This window comes from Chinchilla lanigera, unplaced genomic scaffold, assembly GCF_000276665.1.
Source record: "Chinchilla lanigera isolate Chin_1 unplaced genomic scaffold, ChiLan1.0 scaffold00082, whole genome shotgun sequence".
Taxonomy (NCBI): Eukaryota; Metazoa; Chordata; class Mammalia; order Rodentia; family Chinchillidae; genus Chinchilla; species Chinchilla lanigera.
In genome coordinates, this window is record NW_004955483.1 from 896958 (window position 1) to 913648 (window position 16691).

The following is a 16691-nucleotide window of genomic DNA, read 5'->3' on the forward strand; positions in this document are numbered from 1 at the left end:
CTGGCCAACAAAGGCAAGGCAGGAGGCATCACAATCCCTGATTTGAAATTATACTACAAAACTACTTTCATAAAATCAGCATGGTACTGGCAAAAAAAAACAAACAAACAGATCTGAGGGTCAGTGGAACAGATTAGAAGATGTAGACACAACTACAAACACACTCAGCCACTTTATCTTTGAGAAAAGGCCAAACATGTTCACTGGAAGAAAGATAGCTTGTTTAATAAATGGTGCTGGAAAAACTGCCTTTCCACATGCCATAGACTAAAATTAGACCCATGACTATCCCCAAACAGTAAACTAAAGTCAATATGGATCAAAGATGTGAATATTAAAACAAACACTAAATCTACTAGAGGAAAAAGTAGGTAGAAATCTTGAAGACATGGGGGTAAGCAGAGAGTTCATTAACAAAAACCAAACTGCATGGGAAATACTTCAAAGAATCAACAACTGGGATCTCATCTTATTGAAATATTTTTGCATATCAAAAGAAATCATCAAAAGAGCAAAAAGAAAATCCATGAATTGGGCAAAAATTTTAGCTGATTGTCCCTCAGACAAAGGACTTCTATCTAGAATTTATAAAGAATTAAGAAAATCAGGCCCCCAAAATTTGAAGACCCAATCAAAAAATGGGCATCTGAGTGGAATATACACTTCTCAGATGAAGAAATATAAATGGCAAATAAATATATGAAAAAATGTTCAGCCTCATTGGTCATTCGAGAAATGCAAACTAAAACAACACTCAGATTCCATCTTACCCAAGATAGAATGGTTATTATCAAGAAGTCAACCAATAACAAATGCTGGAGGGGCTGAAGGGAAGAAGAAACTCTTTTCCACTCTTGGTGGGAGTGCGGACTGGTACAATCACTGTGGAAATCAGTGTGGAGATTCCTCAAAAAACTAGGATTAGATGTTCCATTCAACTCAACTATTCCCCTTCTGGGTATTTTTCCAGAAGAACTGAAAACATCATACCACAGCAATATATGTGTACCCATGTTTATAGCAGTGCAATTTGTCATAGCTAAGTCTTAGAAACAACCCAAATGCCCATCAACCTAGGAATGGGTAAGAGATGTGGTGTTTTTATACAATGGAGTACTACTCAGCTATAAAAAGAGATAAACTCGAGGCTTTTATAGGTAAATGGATGAAAGTAGAGACCATACTCATAAGTGAAATAAATCGTACCCGCATGTGTAAACATCCTATTGTCTCCCTAGTTCTCCCTAGAACCTGCAAGAGTAAATAAAATCTGAAGGGTACAGTGAATACTGTGAAAGGGAAAGAAATTGCTCAAGGGGAAGGAATAACTGGGGTGAGGGAAAGGAGAAAAGAAAGAAAGAAAGAAGGGAAAAAATATATATGTACATGCACAGGATAGCTCGCATAACTGTACTGTGGATTTCTACTGGCTATTGAAAGGAACAGTTAATGCATACATATTTTTGAGTTCTTTTTAATTTTTTCACCCAATATTGCATGCTTTTATCTGGCAATCTGAACAACTAATCTAAGATAACAATATGCAATATAGCAGCCATTGTTGAATTCCTGTCATCTTGTTTAGTGAAATTCTTTATCATTTCTAATTTTTTTAATTAGTTTTCATTGTTTTTTAAAAAAGAAAGTGCTCTTTTAAAGTAGTGCAAAATGAAGAGGAGAGCGAGACAGTGGAAAAAATGGATAATAGAAAGATGGATATTAAAAGAATACATGGAAAATTACAAAAAAGTTTATTGCTCTGTGGTTTTCATTAAGTACATTTGAGAAGATGAGGCACAAAGTGATAAGAATGCTGTAATGATGAACTTAGGTCCCTGTCTTTTAATGAATATTTGTATTTACTCATGTCCACTGGCTTGTGCCTCCCTCAGAAATTTAGCTCCTTCCAATAGGTCTGCTCATACTTGGTGTCTGTCTGCCTTCTCAGCAGCCACAAGCGTTACTTGTACACTTGGACTTATGTTGGTGAGTACAAGATGCCTGTGACTTGCTTTGCAGCCCATTGAGCCATGTGCCTGGCAGGGTGTAGCCTCATGCCAGAGGGGCTGTGCTACAGAAGAGGACCCACACTCCACAGGAAAGCAAGGGCTCAGGCTTAATTAAGGAAAATAAACATTTTCTATGTGGGTGTCAGAGAAGACAACCAGATCCCAGCAGGAGCAACATAAGCTAATCTTCCCACAGGGAGCAAAGCAGGCACCGTTCCTATTGAGCTCATCACCAGGCAACCCAGAGAAAGTCTCCGGGGTCACTGATTGAAGAGCTCTGTTGAGTGCTCACAGTGCCTTTCCTCATGGCACTTTTGGCCACGCTGTGCTGACAGGCCAGAATCCCAGAATCCCCATCAACCAGACCAAAGTTATCCTTCCAGGATACACTCCTGCCCCTCTGGAAATAGGAGAACTGTCAGGGAAGGCCTCACTGAGAGGGGACATTGGAACAAAAGACTGATGGAAACAGGTCGAGGCACGTGAGATTCTGTGAGAAGTGTTCTAGTTTTCCTCAGAACATTTGGAAAGCAGACATAGAAACGTCAGATGTGGGAAATAGTACAGAAATATGTGATTACTGCAGACCATAGGAGAGCATATGGAACTTGAATCAATTCAGAAGAATGGGAGTCATTTGGCAAGTCACAAAGAGCCTTTCAGGTGGGAAAACAACACAATAGAGTAAGTGTGTGTGTGTGTGTGTGTGTGTGTGTTTGAGAGAGCAAGAAAGAGAGAGACACTGAGAGACATAGAGTGATTCAAGAAAGAGCAGAGGATATTTAAGATGGTGGTGCGCTGAGAAATGCTTAACAACTGGCTTTGTAGGAATGAGACATAAGCTTTGATTTTTGTAGCTTTTCCCATGGTCCAAATGCTGTCTGAATGGCTAATTTCAGGCTTTTGATGTTATACGGAGCACCAAACCACAGATTTTTTTCCTTTGGAAATCTGAAGAAATGACAACACCAGGATAGAAATATAACTCACCTTGGGAATGTGAACAAACTACTGACTTGTTTTTCTGACCATGAAGAATAAGACCAGTTAATTCAGGGTTCCATCCTCTTCACTGACAACCCAAACAGTGCTAATGAAATGGGATTTTGCTTCTATGCTCCACCCGTTACTTTTTCCATCCATAGGCCCAACATGCCTAGGACACTCCTTAGACTCTTCCTCATTTTTCCTTGCTTGATCTCGATTGCTCAGGAAGTCCAGGGAGATTAGCAGAATCGGGTATATGGGGAACTTCTCTGTCTTGAGAACTTCTGTTCCTGGAAAGGGGTTTGGCTGAGGTTGAAATATCCACCCATTCCAGAGGGGTTGCTGCTTCTAAACCCAGAGCAGGCCTGGGAGTAGCTATGTGGGTGCACCACTAGCATTTCAGCAGGACATGTACACCAAGAGGTTCCTCCAGATGTCACAGGGCGGAAACAGTGCTCTGGCTTAACAACTTCAATCATTTCAATCTCTGCAAGTGAAAGCCAAGAAATCCCTGGTAGAAATTTCAATATCTTTTTCCTTAATGCTGGTGATGTGTTTTCTAAGGAAGCAAGTGTTTTCTTCTGTGGCATCTCATTTTTGAAAGGTGCTAATATTTCATTTCATAGATGAAAAGCCTGATCTCCAGAGATGGCTGGTGACTAACCCACAGTGAGACACTTGGTAAACACAAGGCTGGAACACATCTCCAAGATGCTTAGCTGTGGAATAGCCTTTCTTTCCAGAACAACTGTCTGTATCTCTATGCATATATGTATGTGTGTATAGATGTGTATGCAGAGGTATGAAGAGTAGGTTGAGTGTCCCCTTCCAAATCAGCCTGTAAGTGTCCCTTGAGTTCCCGGAAGTTCAGAGACAGAAATTAAATCTCTACTCTGAGAGGGCCTCATGAAATCACCAGGTATTTCTTGTGGGGCTACTGTATGCCAGGCAACATCAGATAACATAATGGGGAAAAGGAACACAGCAGTGGACAAAATAGCCATGTTCCCCTCAACCTCAGAAAATTTCTTAGAGCAGCAGAGACTTTTCTTGCCAAATAGTGGATCTATCCCAGGTCCTCACATATTCAAGGCAAACACTCTACCAGTCAGCTACTCCCTCAGCCCAGCAGGGACATTCTTAAAATCTGAAATCTACTGCAAGTGAAGGAGCTGAAAGTACAGGGTCCCAACAGTTTGGGAGTTGTGTTTCTTAATTCCTACAAAGAAGGGCAGGGAATGGCAGTTTAAGCTGGACAGTGTCCCAAGAAGACAGTTAGTGACACTGCCTTCCTCTCTTGCCTCACCTTCTATTTCTTCATGCCAGAGTGGAATGTGGGCAATCAGCTCCTATCACAACATGTTATAGATACAACTCCACAAAAGAAATAATGTTGACTATTAAATCACTTTATTGGGCATTTCTTTGGAGCTTAAAATATTTGTTACACTTTTTTTTTTCAGTTTCCTAGTCTTTTAGGCTGACATTACCTCTATTTTAGAGATGAGGATATTGAGGTTCAAAATGACAAATCTTTTAATAGCCATATTAGGTTCTAAGGGGAAGAATCTCAAATCCAACCCAAAAATCACTTGAATTTTACTTCACTATTCAGCATATCAGCAGAATATGAGAATAATTTCAATTTAACTATAAATTGGGATTAATCATTCCAGGGTTGTTTTATTAGCAAGACTGGAAACAACCCAAGTGCCCACCAGTAGTTTGTGCCCATTCCCCAAGTTCATGTGTTAGAAACTTAATACTCCAAGTCATGGGTTGATGGATCTTGGAAGTGAAGAAAGTCCACCTTCACTGTATCATCCAATCAGCTGGAGGCCTAGAGGGAACACAAACAGGAAGGATGATTGGTCTCTCTTCTGGAGCTGGGATACATCTTTCTTCTCCCTTTGGGCAGTAGAAGTTGTGGCTCTGTGACCTTTAGACTCAGCAGGACCCACTGGATTTCAAGCTTTGGCTTTGAACTTAGAGATACACCATGTGCCTCTGTCCTCCTGAGGCCTTTGGACTTGGACTCAGCACTGTTACCTCTCTCTCAGGGTCTCCAATCTGCAAGTAATTAGTTGTAGGAATTCTCAACCTCCATAATTGAGTGTACCAACCTCCTTTATAAATTTCTTTCTTCTCTCTTGCTCGCTTCCATTGATTTTGTCCCTCCAAAGGGCCCTGACTAATACCAGAGGGGTTGCATAAATTAAAGTACAACCTTGCAGTATAATACCACTCAACTACATATGGGAAGCTCTGTGTGTACTCCCAAATGAAGTTTTCCAAATATTTTATTACTAAAACAGCAATGCAAAACAATGTATGCAGACTGACTTCCTTTTAGGAATAAAAAGGCAGGGGATGTCAAAGATATATTCATTCCTGTCAACAGCACAAATTTACACTGGGCAGATATATAAGTGAAAAATTTGATGAGCTAGAGAAATGGAGAGGTAGAATCTTAATAGATACCTTGTTAGTTAAAGGTGTTTGAATTCTGTGAATGTATCCCTTGTTTTAGACAAATTCTGTAAGAACCAGAGTTCCTCTTGATAATATTGCTCCCCCCATTTTCAGTGCACACATGTAAACACAAAGAAATATACCTACAGTAAGTTTTTAACAGGAAAAAAGAAAGTCACTGATATAGCGCATTGATAACATCCTCTTATTGAGAGAATTTGTGTGCTTACCAGGAACTTGGGATCTTGGCATTTCTTGGTAATAAGAAGGTTTAAAACCTAAGGAAAAGAAAATCTACACAAATGTATTTGAAAACTTCCTTCACAGCCTTCCTCACATGTACAGAAAACTTACAGACTTTTCCTTATAATGAGTAGGTTTTTCTCCACGTATCCACTCTTCTCAATTACTCAAATACAATTCCCCATGGCTGAAATACCCAGACTCCTGGGGAAGATACTCTAATTTTGCTTTTCAGATAAGGCTGCCAGGTTTGGCAAATACAAATGCAAAATGTCGAGGTAAATTTGAGCTTCAAATAAGAACTCTATTTTTGACTTTGTGTGTGTATGTGTGTGTGTGTTGCAATACCGGGTGAGGGGTGTACTTATAAATATAGTATTCTCTAGCAACTTGCAATGTGTTTTGTGAGAATTTTAATAGCAAAATTAAATATTTAATTATTAAATTTAAATATAAAATGTCACAGGTTGTTAATGACTATTGTATTTGACAGCAGAGTTCTAGAACTACTGTATTTCTCTCCAAATTTAGCTATTAGAGTTTACGACCAAGTGGTGACTATAATGGTGCATAATCTGGGAATAGACTCACAGTAGATAGTGAATACCCTATTCTGTGCAGATATGATTGGTTGTGAACCTATTTATTCTGAGTACTTGTTCCAAGTTTTTATTGAAGGTCTATTTCATGGCAAGCATGTGAAGTACCAGGGTTGAGAAATGAGTAACATCTAATTTTTCAACAAATTTGCCCTGGAGATAAAAATGTTAACTGAGTAATCTCAGCAGTTAGCATATAAAAAATACTGAGCTTGCCTTATTGCAGAGAACATATTTTAAATGGCTAAAACAGCATTGATTTGGTCACACATGCCAGCTATGTGACACTTATCCTTCTGCTATTTTAGCCAAACATCTATTTGCCATAAACTTAGAGCATTTTTAAAAGGATTATTTTATGTATGATCAGGAGAGCAGAGAACAAGCCCTTAAAAGATTTAACAGCTATAATACTTGGACAAAGTGGGGGTTATCATGACACTAAACCTGGCAGGCTTTTGCCAAAACAGGTGGAAAGGGAGTGTGGGAAAACAAAGCGTACTTCCGAATTTCCCTGTGTTCCTGGTAGCCATGCAGGGTGAGCAGGTAACATATTCAACATGGTTTATGAGCAGATATTTTTATACAGAAATTCAGATAATTATACCCTAGGAAATGAAAGGGTTGCTTTAGCTAAAACATTCACCAGATATCTGAGAGCCCAAAATGTTCCAGGCCTTCTACTGGATGCTGGGATGGCAGTTTCCAGACAGACCACATTACTACTTCATTTAGCAAAATATAATGGGGAGAGATGTATAACAAGAATACTGATGAAAATCATCTGGGACTGTATTTTAACAGAGTACAAACAGGATGATTGATGAAAAATAATTACAGTTGGAAAGTGGAAATACAGAGCTTAGTTTTTTGTCTTTTTGTACTTTAATACAAGATGAATACATGATCATTTTCACATTTCAAACACAAATTTCTGTATAGGTTTATAATCTTTCCACATTTCATCTATTTTTACTTTGAGATATATAGTGTGATGGATTTTCTTCCAATTCTTTTCTTAATCTTAATTTATTTTCCTTGGCTGTATATGTGACTCTGTCTCACTGCCTTAGTATTTTTGGTAGCTACATAATATTCTACAGTGTGGATAGATGTCCCATAGTTTAAGTAAACTATTCTTATGCTATTTACATAATTTACAGCCATAATTTGATTTTTTTCATGACAGTGTTAAGAAGAGTTCACATACATAACTTTATTTAACTATGCATTTATTGTTTCTTTCCCATGTGTCTATAATGAGAGTACACAGATGTGACCAGGGTAGGTTCTTAAAGACTGTGATAGTGGCAGGTCTTCCTTCTTCTGAGTAGTACTGATATCACTGATTTCAGTGGTTCCCTATTTCTGGGTGAGAAACAGCATTCTTGTGTTGCTGTAATGTGCATAATTTAATTGCCAGCAGTTTTTTTTTGGTATGTATTGGCCATTTGACTTTAATAAAGGATATTAAATCCTCTGTTTAATCCTTTTTCATGGCACACTGTTTGCCTTTTCTTAACATTTTTTGCAGTTTTCAAGTGAGATCATTAACTTCATATGTATTATTCTGTAAATTCTTTATCCCAATTTATTGTATATTTTATTTACGTATATTGTGCCTTAAATCTCTTTTGCTTATATGGCCTGTAGAATTTCCTGGGTATATACTCTTTCTTTCTTGCTTGCTTTTTTTTTTTAAGAGAGGATTTTACTATGTAGTACAGGCTGGCCTTGAGCTTAGGGCTCCTTCTGCTTCAGCCTCCTGAGTGCGGGTATTACAGGCTTTTACTAGAATCTATATATTTTTTTAATTTCCTTCTTGCTTAAAAATGACATTCTTCCCTGAAACACACATGCACACTGAAGTACACAAAAAAAAAATCTCTTCAAGTGTTATCCGATATTCATATTTTGTACTTTTAGGATTTTTTTTTTTAGCTTGAAACATAGTTTCATTAAGTTGCCTAAGTGGAAAATAAATTTATGATTATCCTGCTTCAGCTTCCTCAGTGCTGGGATTACAAACTTGTCCCACCAGGTCCCGGTTTTTGGCATTTTTTTGGTCATCTTTTTAGATCTTTAATTGTGCTACATTTATCTATTTAGATAAGTGCTCTGATCTGAAGGGTGAAAATGGACTCCCTGGAAGAATATACAGAGGATCAGAGAAAGACCCCAGCAATACAAACATCACGAAGCAGTGAAGCTTAGCTGTTTGTGGGGAAGAGAGACCACTTTGGCTAGAACGGAGCAAAGGACAAGAGGTGGATGAAGGCCAGAGGTAGTCATGTGTGAGTCCAATGGTCACTGGATGAAGTGTGGAGGCTTAACGTACACATGTTTTGAAGAGGTACGTGACACGACTAACAGTTTGTGTTTGTGGAGATAGAGGAGTAGAAACAAGTCTCACTCCTAGAATCTCGATTTGAGCAAGGGGATTTATGTTTGTATTGCTTCCTGGGTTGGGGAAGATGGGAGGAGATAACAGGCTTGGGGAGGACCATGTTACCACTGTGTCTTTAAATATGCAGGTGCAGAGGCCTGAATTCCTGGTGAAAATGTCATGTAAACATTTATAGATGTTTATAGAAATGCATGTTTGCATTTCAGGGAATGCGTCAGGACTGGAGATGTATTTTTTTTTTTTTGGTTTTTTGGTTTTTCTCTGGTACCGGGAACCAAACTCACGACCTTGCGCTTGCCAGGCAGGTGCTTTGCCGCTGAGCTAAATCCCCAGCCCAGGACTGGAGATGTAAAATTGGAAGTTTACAGTTTTTAGATGTTCTCTGAAACTCCAATATTCTTGAAGTCATCAAGGAGACAGAGTAAAAAGCAAGGAACCAAACCAATCTCTAAGTTTCTAAAATTTAGAGCACAGGTCAGCCTGATCATTTTGAGGCAGACATATAAGGCAAGGATTACTTGCTGTGGCGTAAAGTCAAAGCCATATATTTTCAGCTCAAGCTATTAACAAGTAAAGGAGAGAGTGAATGTGTTCATCTGCCTGGGACTGGGGCATGAACTGTAAGCCAGAAAGAGAGCCTAACAGGACACCAACTAGGCAGCCACTGACTGACTCTGGAGTGACGAGGAAATCAGTTTCTGTTGTTGAGGCTATCCAGTCTGGTATTTTGCTGTGTCACCCCAAGCTGACTGATAGATTAGTTACCAAGAAAATGGGGCATGGCCACAGTAAACATGTGAACATGTAGAGGTGGCTTTTGAACTGGGTAAATGGTAAGTCCTGAAGTTTGTTGTAGTTTGGGGCTTATTTTGCAAAGGGAACAATACAATACAGGACACATATTTTATAGGCTTATTTATAATAGTCACCCAAAGAATCTTATACAAGAGAGTGTAGGAAATCTGTCCATACACTATAGACCAAGAATCCAGCTGAGGTCCTGGATCCTGTGATAATGTTCTGCATGCATCTAGCTGAAGACCTACAGCCCATAACAATGCCTCCCATAAATCCAGCTGGAGGCCTAGAGCCCACAACAATGTCTCATGCAGGCGTGTTTCATGGATCTTCACTGGGAAGGCCCAAAGGTCAGTGGTGGAATCTAGAAAGTCTGTGCTAGCGGGATGAAGGATCTGTGCTAGCAGGCTGAGGGATCTACACTGGAGCCAGGAAGTGACACTGAAAGTAAGAACCAGAGCTCTTCTGAAAGATACCATAGCCATCTTTGGCAACAGTATGGTCCCTAGCTCCTCTGATAATCAAGATGGCCGAGTTCCCATCAGGAAAGCCAACGCAGCAAGCTTCTGCAGGAGATCGGCAGTACACCATCTTCTGCTCCAGGGCCAGTAAGTGATGCTCAAAGTGAGGACCAGAGCTTCCCCAAAGTGAACCGAAGCTATTTTCAGTGCCAAGAAGGTCCTGAGCTCTTCAGAGGATGAAAACAGCCAAGTTCATCAGGATAGCCAGCATGACAAGTTTCCCCAACAGAACCAACAGCTCCTTATAGTTTCTACCAGCTCCCAACAGCCTTACTTCTACTTCTCCAGTTCTCCCTCTTATGCTGCTGGCAATAATCCTCCGGTGGGCTTCCCACTTTCAGCACCACACTTACTTAGTTCAGCTGGGTGTTACAAGTTGAGCACCAGTTGTCAATCCACCACAAATTTTATGCTAGAAAAAGTCACTTGCTATGAACAGGCTGCTATAGATGAGTAAATGTAAGAGACAATCCTGATGAGGGCTAAGAAAGGAAAGAAGAGAAAGCTGGGGAGAAAGCTTCCATTTTCTTGGAGAATACATAGATAATCATGAACGAAACGTCGGTTCAAGTCTGAGCATTAAAGACCACTCTGGTGACATCTTGGAAATGAGGAACAGGTTGTTAGAAACTGAAGGAATCAACACATGAGAAACTTTTAGAAATCAACCTAAATCCACTCTTAAAATACATATAAAGTGGCACAAACTTGGCTGAACTTGTTCTAGTGTTTCCTGGAAGACAGAATTTACAAGCAACAAAATGGATGTTCAACAGAGAAGATTTACCATGCAGAATTTGGAAAGTGAAGTTTGAGTCCTGCTTACTCCTTCTAGTAAAATGCTAGAGGAAAGAGAAGAATTGAATTAGGAATTATTAATTAAAAGTAACCAGAACAGAGATTTGGAAAATTGTCCCCTTACCTATATCGTTAAAGTTGAGAAAGCTCTGCTTAAAGAGGTATGGTTGAGTTACCATTTGATAGCAATGTCCTGGTCCTGGGTGAGACTAGGAATCAAATCAGCCATCTCAGCAGAAGCTGAATAGAAAGATGAGATGCCAGCAGAGAAGCTGCCACTCTAAATTAAACATAGAAAACTGGAAGGAAGGAAGGTTTTCAGACTTTCTTGATCCTAGAAGACAAAACCTTAGAGTTATCCAACTATAAATGTGTACTGTCCTTAAGAAGAAAGGAAGAAGGGACCCAAAGGCAATGCAGAGATCATTGTGGCTTTCACTTCCACCTCAGGCTGTGAGTGGACAGACAGGGTGGAAGAGATTGGAGGGAAGGAATGGTGATCTATCTCCATCTCCACATTGCTGAGGTATGTAGGGGCCAGTCCCTGTAGAGCGATCAGAAGGACACACTGCAAAATGGAGGAGTAGGGTCCTCAGAAAAGAAGGGGCAGGTTGCACACAGAGCCATGGATGTTACTGCCACCCCAGTGGGCCTCAAAGGCAGGACACTGAGCCAAGGAGGCTTATTCTCCAGATATAACAGCTAATGGGTTTTACCCTTCAGTTCGTGGCCTTACAGAGAACCCATCATCCGTTGCTTCTTTCCTATCTGTCCCTTTGGGATAGAAAGATCTAGACAATGTCTGTTTCATAATTGTATTCTAGAAGCATAAAACATTTCTGGTTTTACAGGTTCACAGGTAGAAAGGATTTTCACTCAGGCTGAATTGTACTTTGAGCTTCATGTGTATCTTAGATGATACAGATGATACTTTGGACTGTAGAAGTGATGCTGGAATGGGATAAATCTTCGGTATCTGTTGGGATGAAATGAATGCATTTTTGCATGAGAGGCAGACATAAATTTTATTGCTCTAGGGGGAAATGCTATACACTGACTTGTACTCCCCTAATTCAGATGTTGAAGCTGTAACCCCAGCGTAACAGTTATTTGAAGGAGGGTGCTTTACAAAGTTATTAGTGGTAATGAAGGTGGTAAGGATGGGGCCCTAATTCTGTAGAGCTTATGCCCTTGTGAGAAGTCATGAGAGCCCTCCCTCACTCCTTCATTGAGGGAAGGCCAAGTGAGCACTGGGAGAAGCCGGCTACTTAGGTGCCAGGAATACAGCCTCATGGGAAACTAACCCTGCTGCACCTTAGTCTGAGATTTCCACACCACAGAACCTGTGAGAAAATAGATTTATATTGTTTAAACTATTCAATCTGCATCATTTTGTTATAGCTGTCTGAATACACTAAGATAAACAGTGAAGTATTTGGTAAAGATTAGCCCCAACCGACAGCTGACATCATGTAGATTATGGAGCTCAGCACACCTACTTCTTTCAGAAAGAGCTTTGACTATCAGCGATCCAGTTAGATTCTCAGTCCTAAGAGATGTAGGTTTTCTCATCCTGCCCAAACCACAGCAAAAATAACTACAATGAAGTCCAATGAAAGTCTAATTTAACAAAAAAATTGATTACACTAATTTAAATTTTATTCCAATTACATTTATTTAAAAATAGATTTCTGTTTGTTAAGAATAGCTTATTAGTTATAAATAGAGGTGATTCCTATCTTTTAGTAGGTTTCCTCATGAAGTTCATCTTATTTGGTTTGGTACAATATTTAAGGTATTGGGAGAAACTAGAGAGCAGAGAAGCCTGTGGCTGTTTGTAAACCTTTAGTTTCAGTTTTCTCAGTTGTATTCCTAACAATTTTCTAATACATTATAGCATTATATAATTATAATTATATAATTTTCTATAGCATTATACTTAATAGAAATATGTATATTTATAATTACAATTTAGGATTAACATGTGACAAACCTTTAGAAGTCAATCTAAATCCAACCTTAAAATACATATAATTTATTTCACAACTGGTTACAGAACTTCATACCTATAAAAAAGAGTTCAAATGATAAAGAAAAACAAAATAAATAATAATGACAGAGTACAGGATAGTCTATTGGCACATAGATTATTTTAATATTTAAAAAGAGATATTACACAGAGCTACTTTGTTTAGGATACAGTAACTTATATATCCAGGTATGATTCTGTACAGCCTTCAAGCTCAGGAAAATCCGAGATAAACATTTGTTTCTGGTGCTAGGTTCTTTCTGTAACTGGGAGGCCTGGGTGTAGCTTCTCATGAATTTGGCAAGGTTAGTCTTCCCAGGACCCGACTGGGTCAAGGGCTGGAATCCAACTGAAGCTATGGAGAGTTTGTTGTCCACTAGAGAATTTCCCCCTGAAGGAACCAGGGCTTTTATATAGAAATAGTGACATTCTAAACTACAAAGTGAAGAAGTATGTTGGAAATGGCGAATTAGGACAGAGGTGTGAAGGGTGTTCTTTGCTTAGGGGAAGGATCTTAGCTGCCCCTTTTAGGTGAGAGGTGATTAGCTGGCACTTTCTGTTTCTCTGAAGTTCCCCAAGGAGGCTCTCAGTGCAAATTAAGTAGAAGGCACTTTCTATGGAAATAAAGGTGCTTTTGGCAGTTTAAGTATGATGTGTATTTAATGTCTAGATAGTGAAAAACAGTCTCTGTAGGACGAAGTGCTTCCTGGCTGCTCAGTCACTGATTCACTGAGCTCAACATTTACTTAGAGTTCCTGTATTAAGTAAGGTCTACCGAGTAGGAGGATATGTGCTGATTATCTATAATTTAACAAGATGAAGTCCTTTACTTTATGGAGGTTTTGCTGAATATGAAAACATGGAGGTTAACGAAGTATCACTCATTACTAAATGTATCACTCATTACTAAATAATCAAATACAAAGTCTTGCTATTGGAGTCCAGAAGAGACTTCAAGTGGTGTCTTTCCATTCTCCTTTCCTTACCATAATAAATATGTTTATCAAGCCCTTTAGCACTTAAAAATCATCTGCCACCAAACCAAGTCCCTGTGTTTCATTTATCACACTCTAAATAAAACAGCTACTGGATTTTTTTCTGGGTTCACTGTGCTATCGCATTGTAAAGATTTAAGTCTTGGGGCTGGGGATTTAGCTCAGCGGCAAAGCGCCTGCCTGGCAAGCGCAACATCGTGAGTTCGGTTCCTGGTACCGGAGGGGGGGAAAAAAAAGATTTAAGTCTTTATGTAGATATTGGGGAAAATTAACTCTCCTTAAGTTACTCAAGTTCTCCAAGTCCCAGGATATAACTCAGTGGCACAGCACCTGTCTGGCAAGTGCAAGGCCCTGAGTTTCATTCTCGGTACCAAAAAAAAAAAAAAAGTTCTCCAGAGTTTAAGATGGCATCAGGACCATTCTGGCATGTGGTAAAAATTCACCCATTACATATTGATTTTATTTTTTCTGTTTTCATTTTTCTGACTATCTATGAAAGGGAGGAGTGGGTATGGAAGAATCACCACTGGAAGTACTAGATAATTGCCTTGGGACTTAAATCTTTTAACCTAGTCCTTGCTATTGTAGAGCTAGAACTCCTAAAATTGTTATATTACATGAGTCCATGGGCTGGGAGCTCAGAGAAACGTGTCTTACACAGTAAACACCCAACACAGCATCGCTCTTGATCAGCCTGTGTTCTGATTTCTAAAGTCACACTGCTGAACTGGGTTTTTCTCAGCAAGGTAAAGACACAAAAGATGGCAGCAGAGAGGTTAAGTAACCCAGGGAATGTGGGAGCTGGGTTCAAGGGCAGCTTGGGAAGTAAATGAAAAGGATTCCAAGCCTCACAGGAAGTAATTTCAACCTAAAAAAACCAAGTTCTCCCACATACAAGAAATGCTAGGCTGAAAGAACTTGATTTTCACAGACAACCCAGGCCAGACCTCCTCTGAGTCTGATATTTCTCATCCCAGCTGCCTGGTATAATCACTCTAATTTAAATAATGCCTCAGAAAATTCTGTTAGGGTGGTTCCTGGTTTTTTCTTGCCTTCACCAAGCACTAAGACACTGAATCATTTCCTTTTCAAAATGACTGCTGGGGCAAAGTAGGGAAGTAGGGGCTGCCACAAGAACATGGCAGACGTCAGCATTTGGAAAGATGTATCCACAGGAATTAGATTCTGCTTGGATTAAAAAAAATTTTTTTTTCCCCACCACACATGGGTTTGAACCCCAGATGAAACGATTCCACTCAAAATGCTTCCATGGAGTTCCTGGAACCTTCATTATTACGTGGCTGTCCTGCTTGGCCAGTCGGAGCTCACAGGCACTGGTCAGCTTTTACACAGTGCTTCTCTCAACTGCCATTTCCCCTTTGTCATAAACCATGTCATCCTGAAAAAAGTCCAGTAGGACCAAGAACCCAGGAGAAGAGTACGCTAGAGGTTTTTGCATGACCCCAGAACACTTCCTGTCGTTGGAAAAACTGTTACCACTTATCTACCATGGTAACAAAAGTATCTGAGAGACCTGGGGTCCCTGTACACCTGCTTTTCAGGCTGGGTTGGAAGCCTAGGGATTCCACCCACCTAAAATATTTCTAGTGTAGTCCAGGCCCTTGAGTATGAGGTTATTAGAGCATGAAGCAAGCTAAGCCACAACCTACACCCAGTTTATGTCAGGCAGGGAAGTTACCACATCAGGGAATGTCTTCGAGCATCTCACGTACCTTTTATGGGAATCTTAGTTTTTCACACTTTACTTTCCAGTTAGCTCCAGATCAGTGCTACTGACCAATCATCCTCTGTAAGGATAGTGTACGTGAACAATGACCTAATTCTTGTTTGCTGCCAAGTAGAACAATTCTCTTTAAAAATTTATTTTTTACTTTTGTTATTATTTTTCAAGACAGCGTTTTGTTATGTGGTTCAGGCTGGCCTTTAACTCACTATATAGCTGGGGTAGTCTCGAACTCATGGGAATTCTGCTTTAACCTGAGAAGGGCAGGACTGTGAGTATGCACCACCACGCTCAGAGAAACTCTTTGTAACATAACCAAGTTACTATGATAACGATAGAACTTACCTTAGAATTAGCTAGTGTTTTTAGCTCTTCATTTGAAATAGTGGGGGCTCTGAAAAGAGCCTTTGGGTTTAGTGTGGTTTCCGGAAACTCAGATGTCTATCAAATCACTTGCCCTTGGCCTTGTGGTGGCTCTCGGTCTTCTTGGGCAGCAGCACGGCCTGGATGTTGGGCAGCACGCCGCCCTGCGCGATCGTCACCTTGCCCAGCAGCTTGTTGAGCTCCTCGTCGTTGCGGATGGCCAGCTGCAGGTGGCGCGGGATGATGCGCGTCTTCTTGTTGTCGCGCGCCGCGTTGCCCGCCAGCTCCAAGATCTCGGCCGTCAGGTACTCGAGCACGGCCGCCAGGTACACCGGGGCTCCGGCGCCCACGCGCTCCGCGTAGTTGCCTTTGCGGAGCAGGCGGTGTACGCGACCGACGGGGAACTGCAGGCCAGCGCGAGAAGAGCGAGACTTAGCTTTGGCGCGAGCTTTTCCTCCTTGCTTACCGCGTCCAGACATCCCGAAAGCGCTAAAGATACGGAAACACAAAGACAAGAACCACAGAAAAACAAGTAGTGTAAGGAAAGAGGTAAAACGTGGCTGCTTTTATAGCTAGCGCCTGGATCGTAAACTCCACTGTCTGATTGGCCAGAAACAGTATCGCGAAAGTAGCCAATAGAAAAGCTGCATTTCCATCCTTCATTTACATAGTTCTGCCCATGTATGACGGTCCAACCGTTTGTCTTCCAATTATCTCAGCGTTTCT

At 40.3% G+C, this 16691-nt stretch overlaps 1 protein-coding gene across 2 annotated transcripts; it reads right to left on the reverse strand.

Moving 5' to 3' along the window:
- Positions 1-4389: 4389 nt before the first annotated feature.
- On the reverse strand, positions 4390-16517 carry LOC102019275 (histone H2A type 1). Of its 2 annotated transcripts, none has more exons than XM_005403303.2 (2): positions 15948-16517; positions 4390-4836 (listed from the first exon to the last, which is right to left on the reverse strand). In XM_005403303.2, the coding sequence occupies exon 1, from the start codon at positions 16442-16444 to the stop codon at positions 16052-16054; it is 393 nt and encodes a 130-aa protein (XP_005403360.1). In that variant the 5' UTR covers positions 16445-16517; the 3' UTR covers positions 4390-4836; positions 15948-16051. The 2 variants fall into 2 exon arrangements, with proteins under 2 accessions (XP_005403360.1, XP_005403361.1); XM_005403304.2 differs by lacking the exon at positions 4390-4836 and adding an exon at positions 11141-11810.
- Positions 16518-16691: the final 174 nt, after the last annotated feature.